This window comes from Melospiza georgiana, chromosome 16 (assembly GCF_028018845.1).
Source record: "Melospiza georgiana isolate bMelGeo1 chromosome 16, bMelGeo1.pri, whole genome shotgun sequence".
NCBI classification, from domain to species: domain Eukaryota; kingdom Metazoa; phylum Chordata; class Aves; order Passeriformes; family Passerellidae; genus Melospiza; species Melospiza georgiana.
The window spans coordinates 5,130,410-5,149,037 of NC_080445.1; the positions used below are offsets into that span (position 1 = coordinate 5,130,410).

General features: G+C 51.7%; 2 protein-coding genes across 5 annotated transcripts; both read left to right on the forward strand.

The window, feature by feature from the left end:
• The first annotated feature begins 1,639 nt into the window (after nt 1-1,639).
• On the forward strand, nt 1,640-5,046 carry PSMG3 (proteasome assembly chaperone 3). 4 transcript variants are annotated; one of them, XM_058035509.1, is made up of 3 exons: nt 1,640-1,720; nt 2,282-2,499; nt 4,500-5,046. In XM_058035509.1, the coding sequence occupies exons 2-3, from the start codon at nt 2,284-2,286 to the stop codon at nt 4,650-4,652; spliced, it is 369 nt and encodes a 122-aa protein (XP_057891492.1). In that variant the 5' UTR covers nt 1,640-1,720; nt 2,282-2,283; the 3' UTR covers nt 4,653-5,046. The 4 variants fall into 4 exon arrangements, with proteins under 4 accessions (XP_057891492.1, XP_057891488.1, XP_057891491.1 ...); XM_058035505.1 differs by lacking the exon at nt 1,640-1,720 and adding an exon at nt 1,864-1,917; XM_058035508.1 differs by lacking the exon at nt 1,640-1,720 and adding an exon at nt 1,933-2,143.
• A 2,368-nt stretch (nt 5,047-7,414) lies between these two features.
• On the forward strand, nt 7,415-14,263 carry TMEM184A (transmembrane protein 184A). The gene is made up of 9 exons (XM_058035704.1): nt 7,415-7,429; nt 9,989-10,213; nt 10,852-11,017; nt 11,816-11,906; nt 11,994-12,069; nt 12,616-12,707; nt 13,121-13,290; nt 13,390-13,587; nt 14,013-14,263. Exons 1-9 carry the CDS (start codon nt 7,415-7,417, stop codon nt 14,261-14,263), a joined length of 1,284 nt encoding a protein of 427 aa, XP_057891687.1.
• The last annotated feature ends 4,365 nt before the right edge of the window (nt 14,264-18,628 follow it).

Below are 18,628 nucleotides of genomic sequence, written 5' to 3' on the forward strand. Positions count from 1 at the left end.
ATGCAAAACAGCAAAGAATGGTGTTTCCATGTAAATCTGAACTACAGTGGACTCCCTTTGTTCCCCTGTCATGTAAAAAATAAAATGAAGTCTGGCAAGGATGGCAGGAAGAATCCAGTGCTTTGTGTCCTGAAGTAAAGTTACTCTCTGGAGAAGGCAGAGCAGGAATAAACTTCTTTATGAGTCAGGAGGTTTTACTGACAATAGCTGCTATTATCTCTGTCTAACAGGCAAAGCCTCGAGTGATTGTGGTAAGCGAGAAAGAGGAATGCTGTTTATTCAGTGCTGGAAAACAGACTATTTGCCAGACTGCAAAGAGTACTGAAAAGGTATCGAGTCTCTCTCTGTTTGAATTAACCACAAAAATAACCTGCTGAATTAAAAGCTTTTCCATGGATCTCTGCTGCTCTCTAACGGTGCCTTAACGGATTGTCAGCACAAAGTGTATGTGTTCCTCCTGTAATCAAGTTTTGGTAAAACTTTTAATGCAAAACAAACAAAAGAAATATTCATTAGGTCCTTCAGAGATGTTACCTGAACAGATAACTCACAGATCAGGTAGCTATTGCTGTACCCATGGCCAGAATATTTGGGATGTGGTGAGGATGGTGGCAAAGGAGAGCTAAAACATGGGAATGCAGGTTTTGACTGTATTTTAGATGCAGCAATTGCAGGAGTCTGGGAAATGCCCGTTTTCAGGGCTTTGTATAAATTAGAATACAAGCTTTTTATTCGTGAGTACCAGTATTTCAAAGGAAAAAAATAGCATTGTATTAATTAGGTATAATTAATAGAAACTAATGTTTGCACCTGGGACAGACACATTTGGCTCCACTCTCCTCTCACATAAGTCTTTATTTTATCCCCCTGTACAGCTCCATTGGTCACCTGCCAATGCTCACTCAGCTAGCTAATGGCAAAGCCACTTCCCTGACCAAAACCAGCCTTGTTTTCAGAGAATCACAGAATGGTTTGGGTTGGAAGGGACCTTAAAGATCATCTTCTTTCACCCTGTCATGGGTGACACCTTCCACCATCCCAGGTTGCTCCAAGCCCTGTCCAACCTGGCCTTGGACACTTCCAGGGATGGGACAACCTCATCTGTGCTGGGCAACCTGTGCCAGGGCCTCAGCACTTTTATGGGGAAGTCTAAGTCCTAACAGCCAATATACATTTCTTCCCTTTAAGTTTAAAAGCATTCACTTTGCCCTAGCTCTGTTTGTCTATGTAAAAAGTTCTCTTTCACACAAGCCCCCTTCATAAGCCATTTTTATTAAGATGGGAAAGCACACTCGGGGTCTTAGAGCGTGGCCTAACAAAACCCAGTACTGGAAATGACCGTACCCCATGGGGAAACGGAGGGAAAACCAATATTCACAGCGCTTCTGTGTCCCCAGGGTCACCTGTCCCCTTACAGCCACCCCCTCATGGAGCAGGGGGGTCCTGCCTGGGAGTCCTCCCCAACTCTCGGCGTGCAACGGGGAGAAACCAGGCGTGGAGACCGGACCGGGGGAAGGGGATCATCCCCGGAGAAAGGGGTTCATCCCCGGAGAAGGGGATCCCTCCCGGGAGAGGGGTTCATCCCCGGGGGAAGGGGTTCATCCCCGGGGGAAGGAGTTCATCCTCGGAGGAGGGTCCGGGTGCGGCAGCTCTGTTCGGAGCCAGCGAGCGACCGTGAGGAGAGCGCGGGGGGGCCGGACATGGCGTCTTGCCGCGGCGGGTAATGGCGGCGGCGCGGAGGGAAGGGAAGGGGAGGGGACAGCCCGTGAGGGCAGCGGCCGCCCTGCGCCATCACCCCCCGCCGGCTGCGGGAGGGAGAGAGGGAGGGATGGGAAAGGAAAGGAAAAGAAAGGCGCCGCTTCCGCCACGGCGGGGCGGGCCCGGGCGGAGAGCGTCGGCGCGGCGGGGCTGGCGCGGGTAGGGGCGGTGAGGGCCGCGGCCCGGCGGAATGGGGATGGCTGTGTCCCTGTCTCCATGTCTCTCTCTGAGGAAAAGCCTGGTGGAGCCGGGGTGAAAAGCAGGGCTCGAGGTTTCCCCCTCGGTACCAGCTATCCGCGCTAGCGGGGGCCCTGTCGGAGGCAGCGGGGCCATGCGGGGCAGTGATGCCATCGCTGCGGGGCTGCGAAGTCCCCCCCAGTCAGGGGTGCGGGTTTGCACTGAAATTAACTTAACCGTGGGTATTTCAAGTTACGGGAATGATTCAGTCTTTCTGTAGCTCGTGGCGCATGTTTTTAATCTAATGTTGTCACACTGTTGTTGTTGTTCTGTTCTTTTTCGGAAGCGATGGAAGCGAGTCCCATCGTGACGTCCAAGCAGCGAGAGGAGGTGGTGCACGGGGTGCCCACCGAGGTGGTGTGCACGGCCTTCTCCAACTCGGTGCTCGTGGTGGTCACACAGTACGGCAAGATGGGCACCATCGTCTACGTGGACCCCAACACCATCGGCGACAACGTGGGCAGGCCCTCGCTCACCACCAAGGTGCTGCTGGGCAAGGATGAGGTGAGGTGAGAGCGGATACGAAGCGCAGAGGCAGCGAGGATAAGGGGGAAATGTGGTAGGTGGGGCCGTGCAAGCTGCCAGGGAGTTGATGAATCACAGCAGTTAAGCAGTGTTTGAATAGTGATAAGATTAATTTTAAAATGAGGAAAAGAGGGGCTCATCAGAAAAGTATGTGTGCTCGTCTGCTCTTGGACATAAAAGTTTAACTAGCCGTGAGTGGTTTGGCGTTCTGTTGTTTTTATCCTACAGGATATGGATTGCTTCTGCATGTTTATGGAAAGTTTGATAAAGCTCTGTTGATTTAAGGGTTGCAAGATTAAATATGCAGCCATTGATAACCTTTTTGGGTTTCTGTTCCAGTGAGTTTGTTTTCCTTTTCAGGTCTGTTTTCCCACCCCCATCCTCCCCTGTCTATGCCAGCCTCATAATGGACTTTAGTTGCCCTCTCCCAAGTGTGTCTGCCAGCACCTTCCCTTGATAAAGTTTAATTTGTTTTGCTTCAACAAAATGAGGTTTTTATCGACCATTTCACAAAGCTAGAGAGAAAGCAGAAGCAAATGTGTTTCTAAAAGCGTCAACTGGTCAAACATTAAAACAGAAAGTTACAGAGCTACAAGATTATGAAGCTTTCCATCAGGGTTGAAGCTATCACATATTACTTGCTAGCTTTAACTAGACAAGCTATAGCAGCACAAGTTCCTGATTCTATCCATGACTTCCCCTTGTGGAGTTCTTTTTCTTGAGCAATAGCCTTCCCTTTTTGGGAGATATTTTGCTTTCTCTGCTTTGATATCTGCAAATGCTGACCACCTCCATCCCCAAGCTTATTTGGGTTTTATTTGGAAATGGGAAGTGCTATGTTTACTTTGTTCCATTCTATTTTTAAATAATTTTAACTAACTGATCTAAAGTTCAAGAGAAGACTTCCACTAGTTTGCTGCTTTCCTGCTTGTCACTGCTAACATCATTCTTTGGGATGTTGCACATTTCCAAACAGCAGCTAAAATCAAGCAAACTCATCCTTCTGACAAATGCACAGCTCTGGGTGTAAATAAACCCTCAGCAAGCTGGGTGGTTCAAAGCTGTGCTGGCTGAGGTTGGGACTGGGCATGAGAAAACACCTCTTCACCAAGAGTGTGGTCAGACACTGGAACAGGCTTGAGGTGGTTGATGCTCTGAGCCTGTCAGTGTTTAAGAGCCATTTGGACAATCCCCTGAATAATGTTTTAACCTGGGCTGTGAGTTGGTCAGGCAGTTGGCCTGGATGTCATTGTAGGTGCCTTCCAAGTGGAATGGTCAATGCTGTTCTGATCTATTTTGTTAAAGAAAGCTCATGGAAAAGGTTATATCAGTTTTTTGCCTCCTTTAGCCTCACTACTTATTTCTTAGCTTTTCATGATTCTATTAAAATAAGAAGCAACATGTCTGTAACACCAGGCATACAAAAACTTTGTCTGTAACACCATTTGGGGATTTCTTGGAATTACAAAAATAACAGCTTTTTTTCAGAGCTTGTCAGTGGAGCATCCCCTCTTCAGAACAAGTTTTTAAACAAAAAAACTGTACTTGCAGCCTTCTTTAGAAACCTGGCTGTGAAGGAAATAAAGGCATTTGGATCCACAGCATTTCATGTCATTTAACACTGGTGCCATAGTTCAGGTGGGAGGATTATGGAAGGAAAGATTCTCTGTACTGAGTTTCCAAGTTTCCCAGACAGTGCTGAACTCAGTTCAAGTGCAGCTCCAGTAAAGTTGTTTCAGGGTGGTGTGGGTGGCTGGCACACTCATGGGACCAAACTCTTCCCTTTTAAGCTGGTTGAGACAGGGTTTTCTGAAGTTCCCTGTCCCATGGCTTGCCTTTGCTGACCATGTTGGAACTGCTCAGTCTGAGTCCAGGATCAGCAGATTCTCCACGTCACCCCAGAGCTCTTCCTCTCCTAACTCCTGCAGGAGAACTCTCCCATCTGCAGGAGTGTACATCTGTATCCCTTTGCTTTTCAGCCCCTCGTTCATGTCTGTGCCAAAAACCTGGTGGCGTTTGTGTCGCAGGAAGCCGGGAACAAACCTGTTCTCCTCGCCATGGCTCTAAAGGACAAAACCATGGAAGGAATACAGGCCCTACGAGAAGTGATCCGAAGTTGCCAAGTGTGGTGAAGTTGTGCCATCTGGATTCAAGGAAATGATCCTGAGCCCATGACTCATCACCACCTAGTTGAAAGGACTAGAAATGAAAATGATGGAATGTCTTTGTGGTGGTTTTGGACGTCCTGAGGAATTTCATGAATTTTTCTCTACTGTGTAGAACGTTTGTGGGTTTTATTACTGGGACAGGTTTGCAAGTCCATATAGACAGTGGTGAGACGAGAGCAATTGTCTCAACACAGGAGAGGAGTGCTACTTTTATCATGTTGGGTGGGTCATTTGGGAAAGGGCTCGGCTCTGCACATGTGTCCTGAGGAGCAGCAGATGCCGAGCTCTGTAGCTGTGCCATACCACAAAGGGGGAACACCCAGTGCAGAGGGAATAAAAGAAACATTGACAAATCAAATTTTACCTGTTTTCTTTTTTGCTCTTTGAGAATCACTTCAACTGAAATACAAGCCTTGGTAAAAAAAATCAACAGTTGTATAATGGGAAAGGTTTTCTTGCCTTTTTTTAGGAAATGAGTCCTAGATGGCTGCTTTTGTCCTTATGTCCATTCATTTATTGGATATAGTCTGAATTCATTTTCTACTTTCACTCTGATTTTAAAGAGAGGCAGATCATGATGCTCTGCAAATTTCATGAAAGCTGATGTCAGGGCAGAAGACAGGAACCCAAAATAGCGGTAAGAAAATAATCTCTGCCAATGGATTACATGGTACCAGCACATTGGAGAAACAGAACATCCATAGGCTGATCACCTGCAATGAGCATCTGTCTTAGGAGACGTGGGGACAGATGGTTTGAGGGGTTACACAGGGTTGTTTCTGCCAAGTCATTTCCAGAAGGTGTCAGATTATGTTGTATGAGCTGATACAAAGATTAATAGCCAAACTTTTGCCTTTTGCTTGGAAAGCACATTTGTTTTTACCTCTTGTAATAAACAACAACAAGTAGTAAATTTTTAAGTGAGCTGTTACACACTTTTGTCACTTATGAACTTGACAGCACAGACGGAGGCCAGGTCTTGGATTCTGGGCAGGGAGGAGTTGTGCTAAGACCAGTTGGTACAGCAGAATCAGCACAGAGCCTGTGCCTGCCCCACCACGGTGATCCAGCTGCCAGGTCATTCTGCTGCTAAAAAATCCCCTAGAAGCAGAAAAGCAGAAAATGGATTTGAAAGGACTCTTTTCTCTGAAGTAAGAGTTATTTACAGCATTTAAAGGGATTATGAGAAATGAAACTCTCTTTTAAAAATACGTTCAAACACTGCAGGCTTCCAGCTGCCCTTGACAAGAAACTTCATCTAAAAATAATTTTCTAAACTGTGCTTCCAAGAATCAAAGATTCGCATCTGTCAGAGCTATAAATTTTTCCTCTTTTACACTTCCCTTTTTTTTGTCTAGGAAGGCTGAGAGAGACATGTGGAATTAGTTATTGTCAATTTTGGTTTGCTAGTAGGGATTCTCTCCTGACACAAAACTGAGGCTCTTACTGTGTCCGTAGCTCCAGCAGCTTGAGGACAACATGCATGAATCAGCAAATTGGATGGAAATTGCATCTTCCACTGTGGTGATACAGTGGCATACCACTGTATGAGCCCCAGAGAACTGAGTGTTACTGCCTGAAGGCCAGGCACAAGTTAAGTACCTTCATTTCCTGGCTCTATATGTGCCACCTGGTCTGCATAGGACAGTGGGTGAGGAAAGGTCATGGAAACCTCTCTGATTTGATGCTCAGAGCCAGGACAGACTTACCTTGCTGCCTTTCCACGTGCCATAAATTAGAGCACGAGCAATTGGTCCTTCGACTTTGCTCCTCTCTGCTGCACAATAAACCAAGGGGAAGGCCTGCTCAAACAACAGGCACAAGGTGCCACCAGCTGCCTGCCTTTTAGTCATCGCTCTCCTCCAGGTGGGGATTAATTCCCGCTTGAGGGAAAGCTGCCTCTGCCACCCAGGCAGAGCTCTTGCCCTCGTCGTGCGCTGGGCGGGGGGCAGCGGCGTCGGGCCGCGGCTTTCCATCCGTGTTTGCTTTCCGGGCGTGGGTGCCAAGCACGGCGGACTGGAAAGGTAAGTTGGGTGGCTTTTCTGCGGGAGACAAAGCCCGACCTGCTGCTCCAGCTCCCGCGGGGCCCGGGGCGCAGGGAGGGCGCTGGCACGGTGAGCCGGGCACAGCCAGGGGGTGCGGGTAAGGTAAGAGGGGCACCGGCGAGCCCGGGCCACAGCAAGAGCCACTGGGGGCTGGCAGGGAGAGTGGGGCGCTGGTAGCAAAAGCGGGGTGCTGGTGGGAGCCAGGGAGCAGCGAGGGTAAGCAAGCGGGGCAGTGGCAGGGCCCGCGGCCAGCAGGCGGGCAGGGCTGGGACGGTGTCCGGAGGAGGAGTCTGCAGCGGTGCAGGTGGAGGAGGGCGCGGGGGATGCACGGCAGGTGCACGGCAGCCAGACTCCCTCCCGGAGCAGCCCCAAAGGGTGAGTGGGGCTCTGGGGGGTGCACAGCAGCCGGGGGAAACACCACAAATCGGGGTTGACCCAGCCATTGGTTCTGAGCACCTGTGCGAGCCGCTGGGAGGGCAGAGCCGCCGCTAAGAGCCCTGTGCCTGCGTCATCCGCTCCTGCAGATGGGCTTTAGAGAGGGCTCGATGCTGCCCGGCCGCGATTTGTGGCTGTGCGCTGTAGGTCCTTCCCCCTGAGTGGCCTGATGGTGGTGCGGAGAGGCTGGTCCCGTGAATAACCCGAGTGTCCTGGCTTTACCTGACAGCAATCAGGAGGAAAGGCATGTCTCCTGCTCTGGTGGGGCTAAGCCTGGATGCTCCCTTCCCCGGGATGTGGGTCAGGGATCTCAGAGGTGCTGCTGGGGGGCTGCGAGGGCTCACCTTTCCCTGCTGACTTGCTTCGCCCCACAGAGGGCTGCCACTGAGGTGGGGATTTGTCCTAAGTGCTGCAGGACACAGGGAGGGATGTGAGCTGGGAGTCTGGACTCCTCCGGCAGCCTGCAGATGGAGAGGAATCCTGGCAAGGTGAAAAGCCCCATTTGCAGGTGGCCTCCCTGAACACAAGCTTCGCTGCTCAGTTTATCTTTTCAGTTCTCGCTTAGCATCTCTAATATCCCAGAGAGTGCGTGTAACAGGTAGACACTGTATGGCAGCTACCTGCAAGGTGTCTGAAAACAGACTGGATATGGCTCAGTCCCATCGAGGAGCTGAATTTTGCAGCTGGTATTATTCCCGGTGTCTCCTTGCCGCCTTTGTTTTGGAAGCAAATGGCTCTCTAACTGCATTGAATAGCCTGACTACCTTGCACGGCCGGGATCTAATTACCTGTGGAGCTGGGAGCCCTGTCTGTGAGCGGCACCGAGGCTTTTGCTTTTAATGACTTGTTCTGCAATGTTCAGAGTGTGACAATGTCGGGGAGGCTGCCAGGACTGGCTGTCGGTGCCACTGTGCGATGGCTGGGAAAGTTAATAGGAGATGGGATGTCTTGGGCCAAGCATCTGTGGTTGAAAACAGAATAAATGGATCTAGTGAGGAGCACAGCTCTCTGCCGTGTCTTGGGGAGTAAGCTGGATCATTTAAAAAGTGACTAGAAAAACACAGCTAGAAAGAGTGAGCTTTCCAGAGTGAGCTTTTCAAGAGTGAGTTTTCCTGCTCTGTCATGATGCTCTGGCAGAGGCGAAGCGTGGCCAAATGCAGCCATTTACCCCGGCCAGCAGCAGGGCAGCCCCCAGAAAGAGTGAAGAGTGATTGGGGAGCAAGGCACAGCTGGACTCTTATCTCCTTCCCTGTGCCACGAGCTATCTCTGTCCTCCTGTTAATGTTTACAAGGCAGGTCCGGCAGCATCCAAGCCTGTCCAAAGACCAGCTCCCGCCCTGGCTTTCCCGGGATCCTTTTCCCTGCGGGCCGGGGCAGGAGCCCAGGCCGGTGTCGGGGAGGAGGAGCGGGCTCCCTGGGGCTGTGTAACACTATCGGCCCCGCTGCTGTCCCCGCAGCCAGCTCCAGCCCCAGCCCCGCTCCCCCTCTCGCAGCGCAGGTACTCGGGGTGAGCTGCTGGGGCCGCGCCAGCTGCTGCCCGGGCATCTCCGCTTACACCGACTGCCAGAGCCGGGGAAAGGTATTTTTAGGGCTGTTGATCTGACACCAGCTGAGTTTGCTCTCCTGTGAGGTTGGGGTTCGGTGAGAGGGCAGAACAGGGAGCCGCAGGGTCAGCTCTTGCTTTGGTTTGTTTTCAGTGTTTAATTGGACCGAGGTCATTCCCTACCACTCTTATCTGTGGCAGATATTTTTGTGCTTCTCTCCTGTTCACGCTTACAGTTTTACTCCAGGCGATAGTTACCCACCAGCTAAAATATTTGTTTATTAACAATGCACTGAGAAGCATCTATATTGTTAGAGTTCAGCTTGCAGGTTGTTGGGTTTTTAAACCACTATTGTTATACTTGGGGAAAAAGCAGCTTTCCGTAGATTAACAGAAAGAAAACCCAAACATGGCAGTTTATGCATCTGTTGGCCTTGAGATATGAAGCTGCCCTATAAATAATTGCTTATTATTAGGTTGGTCCTTGCTGTCTGTAACCACAGGGTACACGGTGTCCGTATGCCCAGCCGCCCTGTGCACCAGGAATGCTCAGTGCCTTGGGGCAGCCAGCTTTGAGGAGCACACAGCGAGCAGGGAGATGCCACAGCTCTGCCTCTGGCATGGCAGGCTTGCTCCCCTGTGCTTAATTTGGGTGCAGGAGGAACTGCTGGCTGTCCTTCAGGTCTTGGGGTTGGCACTACTGGCACACTGACACCCCCACAATCCCAAAATAACTGAGTGAAGAATGTGGGTGACACCAAATGTCTTGTTTCTTGGGCAGCCCCAGGCTTTCCCCCAGTAGGTCACACAGGATAAAAGGAGCCAAATTTGGGGGGGGACTTGGTGTTTTCTGGGCTCCCAAGGAAGATGAGAAAAGTGTCCTGATGGCTTGTTGGTAAGGGACTCTTTATTGTCCTGGGTGAGGGATTGGTTTAACCCTTAAGTCTCTGTTTTCTGATGGAAAAGATGCACAGACCATTCCCTTTCAAGTGGGAGTGATTCCTGAGAAAGCAAGGAGCAAAGCTGGGAAGGAGAAGAGGTGTGTATTTTGGGAGACATGGGAACTGCATAGACCTCCTCAGGGAAAAGAGGGTCTGCTCCTGAGGGATATTTGCATTTTCCTGCTGGGAGAAGCGGGCAAAGGGGCTGGTTTGGGTGAAGGACACCCTGGGGAGGAGATAAACCTCACAGGAGGTTTGTACATGTTGTGTGGGCTGGAAAATCTGCTGGGACCTTCCCTGTCCTGCACCACTCCCCTTCCCTCTCCCTCCCTGCAGATGAGTAATGCCACACGTGCTGTGCCCCCTCCCGTGGCACCTGGCACGCTGGAGCCTGGCACAGCAGCCAGGCTGGCCTCAGCCCCACCATTCTCAGCTGTTGCCCTGCTCACGGCTGCCCACAACACCTCCCAGGAGGGCCAGCAGCTTTTCCTGACCACCACAGCAGCACAGGTCATCTCTGGCATCTTCGTGTGGTCTGCACTCATCGTCACCTTCCACCAGGTACGGGCTGCAGCAGAGGTGGGGCTCAGCACAGGGGTTGACATGAGAGAAAATTATTGATTGCCCCCAAGTCCATTGCAAATTGCTCAGCTCTGGGTAAGTATTTCTTCCTGTTGCTGCCCAGAGGTGATATCCCCGCTGTCAGGAGCCTGCTGCTGGCAGCTCACAAGGATGGACTTTGCCCACACCCTCCCCAGGTGGTTGCCAGAGCCAGGAGAGGCTGCAGGGCATTGGCACTGCCCAGAAGCAACACCCAGTGGGGCATTTGGCGTGTTTGGGGTGCCCAGCACGAGCTGTCTTGAGGCATTCCCTGGGTGGGCACGGTTTAGGGGGCTGTGCAGGTCTGTGCTGCTGCTGAAGGCAGCCCTGGGGCAAGCAGCTGTCTCCAAGCACTGGGATGGGGCTGCACAGGAGAGGGTACATTCCTCACACAGCCCAGGGAAGGAACCTCATTTCCACGTTTTCATGCAAGGGGTGAGCCCAGGGACTGGGATGGAGCCTGTTGTGTGTGTTCTCTGTGGTGGAAGGCTGGCAGGGCTCTCACCTCAGAGAGGAGGGTTAGCACAGCACCCCTGTGTCTTGGGGGTTCCCATCCTGACCTCTGTCAGCCACAGCTCTGCTTGCTGGGCACTCTGCAGATCTACACACACCTGAGGAATTACACCATCCCCAAGGAGCAGCGCTACATCATCCGCATCCTCTTCATCGTGCCTGTCTACGCCTTCGACTCCTGGCTCAGCCTCCTCCTCCTCGGCAGCCACCAGTACTACGTCTACTTCGACTCGGTACGGGACTGCTACGAAGGTGAGCACAGCACCTGCTCAGCAGGCAGGCTGAAGGCAAAGCAGGGTTCTCATCCTGCTGACCTGTCTCTGGAGCATCTTAAAGTACCAAATCTCCATTGCTTTTGCTTCCCACTCTCCCTTCCTCCATGAAGAAGTTTTCCTTTTCCTTCTCTGTCGGCATCAGGGAGGGGATGCTCCACACACAAACATAAGCTGGTGCCTTTCAGACACAGGCTTGGAGGGACCCCAGCACCACATTCCTGGGAAAGAGGTTTTCTGTGAGGTAGAAGTACAGCTTCTCTAAAACACGAGGCAGATACACCCAAGAAACTGGGCAGTTGGGGTGTGTTGAAGTGCAAAGGAAACTTGTCAGGGTTAAGGATGTTTTTCTACCTTGGTCCATTTGGGTATTTGCATTTCTTCAGGTTTGGTGTATAAAAAAAATAAGTGGTGGGGATGTCCAAGAAAACTGTCCAGGACCCACTGCTTGCTGGCCACCAGCCATTTGTGCTGCCCCTTAGCAATTTTGAGGTAGTTCCATGCAGATGGTCCTTGGATAGACTGTGTGTGCCCAGAGGAGCTGCTGTGCCCGTCATGAACTCTGTGCACACAGTGCAATGTGTCTGACTCCACTTGGAAGTTGGATAGGTTTGACCTGCTGCTCCTCTCCCTGGGCTCCTACCCACCAGCATCCCAAATCTTGATGCAGTGCCAGGTTGGATGAGGAAACACCTGAGCAGGAAGAAATGTGAGATGAAACAACCCCCTCCAGGACTTCCATCAGTCCTGCTGATCCTGTCTGCCCTTGCCTTGGCAGCTTTTGTGATTTACAGCTTCCTGAGCCTGTGCTTTGAGTACCTCGGCGGGGAGAGCACCATCATGACAGAGATCCGAGGGAAGCCCATTGCGTAAGTCCCAGCATCCTGTGAGTTCCTCCTCCACCCACTTTCCCCACCCAGCACCCCCAATGGCATCCCCTTTCCTTCTGCTTCCAGGTCCAGCTGCTTTTATGGGACCTGCTGCCTACAGGGTATGTCCTACTCCATCGGGTTCCTGCGCTTCTGCAAGCAGGTGGGTACCCCATGGGGAGCATTGTCTCCACTTCCCTCAGATGAGGGTTCTCTGGAGGCAGGTTCCTTCCCCACTGCCCTGCCAATGGGGCTTAGCTTCATTATTCACTTAAAATGCTGTATTTGGAGGCTTTTTTCCTCTGAGGGAGGCAGGTCACCAGCTTGCTGGCATCTGGCCAGCAGCAAGGCTGCTTGCTGTCCTTGCCTCTGACTCACTGCTGAGTCAGGGTCTCCTCCCACTGCAGAGCTCAGATTGCCATCTCTGTCCAGTCCCAGGTTATCCTGGATGCTGTCTCACTCCCCAGGACTGCACTGTGGGCTGAATCCTGTCACCTGTCTGTCCCCAAGCCCTCTGGTCCCCTACCCTGGACTGGCTATGCTGCCTTTTGAGAGCTGCCTTCTGGAAACCCCACTCCCTCACATGTGCAGACCTTGTGCTGGTTCATATTTCACCCCAGAGCTCTGCTTTCTCCTCTGAGTGTGTCCCTGGAGCAGAGGAGTGGGATGTCCTGCTGCCCATGGTACACTGTGTCTCTCCTCTGTGCAGGCCACACTGCAGTTCTGCATTGTGAAACCCCTCATGGCAATTGTCACCATCATCCTGCAGGCGTTTGGGAAGTACCACGATGGAGACTTCAAGTGAGGATGCTGGGGTGGGGGGAGGTGAATGGGAGAGGATGGATCCCTGCTCCATCTCAGTGTGTCCTGCCAGTCTCCCCAGGAAGCTGCTCCATGGATAGTGAGAGCACTGTGAGCCCAAAGCGCTGGGGAACAGAGACTCGCTGCCTCCAAACAATAAAGGGACAAAACTCCTCTGAGCCATAATAAATAAAATCATAAATAAAAAAAATTAATAAAATGAGGTCCCACCAGCAGAGGAGAAGCTGTTACCTCTGCCCTGCTCCCCCTCCTGGGCTGTGTTCTCCCCCACAGCAAAGCTATGCACCCTCCATTTCCACATTTGACCTTTCTTTGGCCCCAGCTGCACTTTCTTGCTCCCCACAGCGCAGGGCAGCAGCTCTCTCTCTCTCTCTCTCTCTCTTTGTCTGCAGTGTCCACAGTGGATATCTTTACATCACCATCATCTACAACTTCTCTGTCAGCCTGGCCCTTTATGCTCTTTTCCTCTTCTACTTCGCCACCATGGACCTGCTGCGCCCGTTTGAGCCGGTCCTCAAGTTCATCACCATCAAGGCCGTCATCTTCCTCTCCTTCTGGCAAGGTGGGTCCCACCATGGACGCCCAGGGCTTCTCCTCCCATAGCCCCACCTGGATCAGGGGTGCAGGAGCAGAACTGATCCCTCTCCCTTCCCCCACACAGGGACACTGCTGGCAATCCTGGAGAAATGTGGGGTGATCCCTGAAGTTCAGATCATCGATGGGAAGGAGGTGGGAGCTGGGACAGTGGCTGCTGGCTACCAGAACTTCATCATCTGCATTGAAATGTTCTTCGCTTCCATTGCCCTGCGCTACGCATTCACCTGCCACGTGTACAGGGAGAAGAAAGAAAACTCAACAGGTAACTCTTCCTCACTTCTTCCTTTCTGCAATGACTAAGGAAAGAGGAAACTTCCCTTATTTTATTAGTATCCATTACTAATGGGATGCTAAAAGCCACAAGAGGAATTTCTTTACCCTGTACTCCATGCATTTCTTCTCCCTCTTCCCTCATGACACCCACAAGCTAAAACAAGGGGGCAGGTAAGGAGACCTTGGTGTGGCTGGGCAGGATTAGGGGATGGTGGTATTTACCAACATGCTCTTGGAGAGGATCTATCCTTTGGAACATGGAGCTTGGATTGCCTTCCTTCTCCTTGGAATCACAAGCTGACGTGGCCCACAATGAGCCCCTGATCTCGAATTTCCAAGGAGAAGTGTCTTGGATCACTTGTGCTCATTCACTGCCTGCTGTCCCATCACCCTCCTGCTCTCCCTGTTTTGCAGCAAACCTCGCCCCGATGCAGAGCATCTCGAGTGGGCTGAAGGAGACCATCAGCCCCCAGGACATCGTGCAGGATGCCATCCACAACTTCTCACCTGCATACCAGCACTACACCCAGCAGTCCATGCAGGAGGCAGAGCGCAAAGCGCCAGGGGACAACGGGCAGGTGGCCCCCAAGATAGATGGACAGAGCAGCAGGAAGAGCAAAAACATTGAAAAGAGAATGCTCATCCTGACAGATGAGGAGCTGTAGGAGGTATCAGAAGAGACACTGACACTGAAGAGGTTTTAACCCATGCAGAGGGGAGGTGTCTTGAGGCTGGGACAGCCTGGGCTAATCAGAATACTGAGAAGCCAGGAACTCTCTCCAAAAAGCCAGTCTCTCAAAGGGAAGATGCAATAACCCAGAAAAGGTTAAGTGAAATAGTGCCAGCTTCTGCTGTCATGGATGAAGCTGTGCTGGACCCTGTGTTGCAGCCTGGGCTTTGCTGCCCCACTGCTGCTGTCTCTCTGCCAGCCCTGTGCCAATGCTGGGGGATGCCAGGCAGGGAGGGGAGCCAGGGTGCAGGACAGCCCTGATGCCCTCACCCTCCTCCTACCTCCAAGCAGTGCTGAGGCCTGAGAGAAATGCTTTTCTCAGCACAGTTCTGCTCTAGTTTCTCCCAATTTGAGTAAAAAATGATCTCCAAGGGCTCCGTGGAGAAAACCAGCCCAGGAAGGTGACTTCGCTTCACCTCAAAACCCGGTAAAGGTTGAAAGACGTCATTCCTTATTTTTACATCTTTCCCCCTCTCCTTCTCACAGCAAAGCTTATAGAGATGTGCACAAGACTTTTTTACCATGGAGAAAGAGTAAGTCATCCTCTTCTCCCTCCAGATGGGGATGCAGCTGTCCAAGTAACTCCCCCGGGAGTGTGGCAGGACCTCACTGGGACTAAGCAGAGGTCTGCAGCTGCATTTCTGAGAGCGGCCGGTGACAGAAGTGCTTGTTTATGTCTAAACCAGCTTATCTCTGAATGGATCAGAAGTTAAAAGGGATTCCAGCTTCCTTATCAGAATCTTTACTAGGGAACCAGACTGTGACTGGTGGTGGTAGGAATTCACTTACTGGGAACTGTCTGTTCCTCTGAACCCTTCACCATTCCCCATCCCTGGGCTTTGCCTGACCTGTGGGAAGGCAAGCAGGAGCTGAGCCCAGCTGGGTGACCATGGTGAGGATAGAGAGATGCTGAGGGATGTTGCCACGTGGGGCAAGACCACAGGCAAGGGAAGACTGTGTATGGGGGGATGCTCTCTGTATCAGTGATGGTGAGCTCATATCCTTCTGTTAAGACTTCTCCTTTCTTCCCCAATTTCTAGTCTAATTTCTATTCTCCTGTTAATGAGATGATCCCTGGGAATGAACTTAGGCACTGGTTGGGTAGTTGTCTGGGATGGTAGCTGGCTAGTGGAAGGATGAAGGCAAATCTATAGCCTCAGATTTGCAATCATGTGGCAAACAAACCAATGGATAAGGCTTGGAGCCCTTTTAAACACAACTCGGAGAATTTGGATCTTTTTTTTCCCCTGCTCTTAAGCTGCAAAATGTAAATCACAACACAAAATTATTTATTTTTTTTTTCTAATAAACAGCAATTTCTAGCACAGAGCAAGCAAGCATTTTCACTGAGCTCAGCAAGCAAAGCCCACGATCTGCCTGTTCCTGCTATAATGCTGATGCTCTTAAGCTTAACGTCCTCCCTGCCCCTCAGTGCTGGCCCAGCAGAAATACCTGCACACGCAGCATCCTGCACATTTTGGCATTCCTACAGGATTTGTGCTCATCTTTTTCACTCCACAAAGAACGTGTGTGTCTCCTGCTTTGTCTCCTTGCACAGCACCTCTTCCAACCCTCACCTAAGCTGGTTCAGAGGTGCTGGATCTGTTTTAGCTAAGCTAAGCCCAGATTCCAGCACCAACAAGACAAGCTCTGTTTATTATTATTATTATTGGAAAAATCTTACCATGCTATAGCCCAGACTCCACATGAGCAACCTATAGTTCAGCCAGTCCTGCAAGTCCCTCTGGTCCAAAGGAGCACTGCTCATACCTGCTCAGCCGGTGAGACTGCTGCCACTTTTCCTGCAAGGAGGTCCATAAACAAGAGCCAGATGCTGTGCACGTCCAGGCATTCATCCAGGATCCTGCACATCCTGGGAGCCAGACTGTCCTGCATAGAATGTGCAGCCTCAGTACTCAGGGACAAGGCTGCTTGGCTTTGTAATGCAGCCAGCACAGAAGCAGGGACATCTCAGCTGAACATCTTGGTCTTCACCCCTCTGGGAGAGGACAGCCACAGCTGCAGGAACAGAGGCTGCTCTGGCTCCTGGGGCGAGGACAGACTGCAAAGGTGATGATGGCACATCTGCTGGTGCTCTCGCAGCCGCTGAGATAAAGACTTGCACAAGAACACAGCAAGAACCGTGGTTGTACTTCATTGCACAAATGATCGACTCCGGTGCATAATGGGCTGCCTCCACTGCTCTGCCAGCAGGTGCAATTCCCAATGCAGACAATAACATTTGCCTATTTATGTCAAGCCCTGATTACTGTATTATATGTAAAACAGATCTTTCTTGCAAGCCAAACAAGGGGGGGAAAGAAAAAAAAAACAAAAAAAAAGTCAGCTGTGACTCATGCAAGTCAGCAGTGTGATACCAGGCTGAAGGAGCCGTGCTGGGCTGGACACCAGCTGGCTGCCGCGACGGCAACAGCAGGCACCCTCCCTGCTCCAGCCTGGGCCTCCTGCTCGTCCTTCTTCTTGGAGAGGGGAGAGAGGCAAGAGCTGATGGCTCAGGCTGGGCGCTGTCACGGCCCTCAAAGCCTCAGGCTGTCAAAAGGCATCCATGGGGAACAGAAATGCCAGCGCTGATGTAGGCTGGACGCCGTCTCCTCGGCTCGCGCGTCTCCTCCACCTCCTCAACAAGGACACGGGGAAAGCTGGCGGCGAGCACACGGGTGACCTACACAGGAGCCTGCTGTGCCTGGAGCCACGCCAGCAGGCAGCCCGGGAGGAACAGGCGTCTCTCACTGCCAGCAGCAGGCTCCAGTGGTCGGCAGATTTGTTTTCCCGTTGTCGCCTGTCCTCGGGCTTTCCCCAAGGGCAAGGCTGAGCTGCAGCTATCGGATCTCCTGGTGATTTTTGGGCTTGGATCAGGCAGGTTTACACCCCACTCATGTCAGGGATGATCATCACAGCAAGCCCTGCCTCTACACCTGCAGGAGCTGAGGCTGACCTCTCTAAAAGCAGAGGGGAAGGAAGGCAGATGCTGGCACCACAGGAGAGGCAGCTCTCATGCATGGCTGCTCGCTGAGAGCACAGCACCCAGTCAGAGACAGACACTTCTTGTTTTGGGTGCTAGCACTCACCAACAAGTCCCTGAGCCCAGCTGCTGACAGGCACCAGGCTGCAGACCTGTGCCAGAGAGCAGGATTTGTGCTTTTGTCACCCTATTCACAGAGACCTTCTATGTTCCTCCACTATGCATGGTAAATAATGAGTTTCCTTTCACTTCTGAACCTTCACCTGGCCATTCCTGATGCCCTTTTCCTCCTAACTAATGCTTCTCCATCCCTCCAACAGTCACAACTGGCCCACCTCCCTGTCCCCTCTGTTGTCACCATCTCCTCGCTGCAGTGACTCCAGGCAGGAGCCAAAGCAGCTGATGATGCTTTTTTTGCTCAGCACAGAGACTGCCATCACCCTCAGGCTTCACCCACGTGCTGCTCAGCCAAGCCTGCCTGGCCCCACCTCATGACCATCCATTACCTGCTGACACACAAAGCCCTCCAGCCCTGCTCCTCTTCACTTTGCCCTACCTCTTAATTCCAGCTTTGGCCAACACACCCAGCTGTCTCCAACCTACTGCCTCAACACAGGCCAAGTGTTTTACCCCCTTCAGCTGTTCCCTCAAGAATTTCTACCACTTGAAATAGGGAATTAAAGCCAACACAACCCCTGGAAGCTCACTGGCACAAGGTACCACAAAGCCCCAACAGGGAAAAGCAAAAAGATGAAGTATTGATGTAAGGGGTTAAAGCAGTTTATTCACAAGCAGTGACACAGGGAAACCACGAAGGGATATTTCACAACCTAAAGGAAGAGAGAGGAGTGTCTCTCTCCAGCACTTCCAGACAGGTCACAGTGTCTCCAAGCCACAAGTGGCTTTGCTCAGCATCACAACTACAGGCAGGTGCCTGCTGAGCTGTCAATCCTGCTTGTGCTAACACAGACAGCCCCTGATTGTGCACAAAGAGAGCCCCTGGGTCAGGAACAGACACACGGTCTGAGCATGGCATCGACCTGACAAACAGCCTGGACAACAGCTGTCCCTGGAGCACATTCCAAGTGTCCCAAGAAAGCACCACAACAAGGCTGAGATGGGCTCCGGGAAGTTGGGTCAGATGATTGCAAAAGCCCAAGCTGCCATCCAACTCGCCTTAGCCCAGCCAGCCTCCAAAAAACACACTGCTCACCGCAGCCGCGTGCTGCGCTGGGGACAGGCAGCAAAAAACCCGAGGAAAACACTCCACTGAAGATCAATTCAGGCTCCAAAACGCTGACCATAGACCAGGGCAAG

Bases quoted from the DNA above. Each gene is read 5' to 3' on its own strand.
- PSMG3 (XM_058035509.1), top strand. From the start codon at position 2,284: ATGGAAGCGAGTCCCATCGTGACGTCCAAGCAGCGAGAGGAGGTGGTG. The intron at 2,500-4,499 runs GTGAGGTGAGAG...TTTGCTTTTCAG, and splicing joins TGCTGCTGGGCAAGGATGAG to CCCCTCGTTCATGTCTGTGC.
- TMEM184A (XM_058035704.1), top strand. The intron at 11,018-11,815 runs GTGAGCACAGCA...TTGCCTTGGCAG, and splicing joins GGTACGGGACTGCTACGAAG to CTTTTGTGATTTACAGCTTC. The intron at 12,708-13,120 runs GTGAGGATGCTG...CTTTGTCTGCAG, and splicing joins TACCACGATGGAGACTTCAA to TGTCCACAGTGGATATCTTT.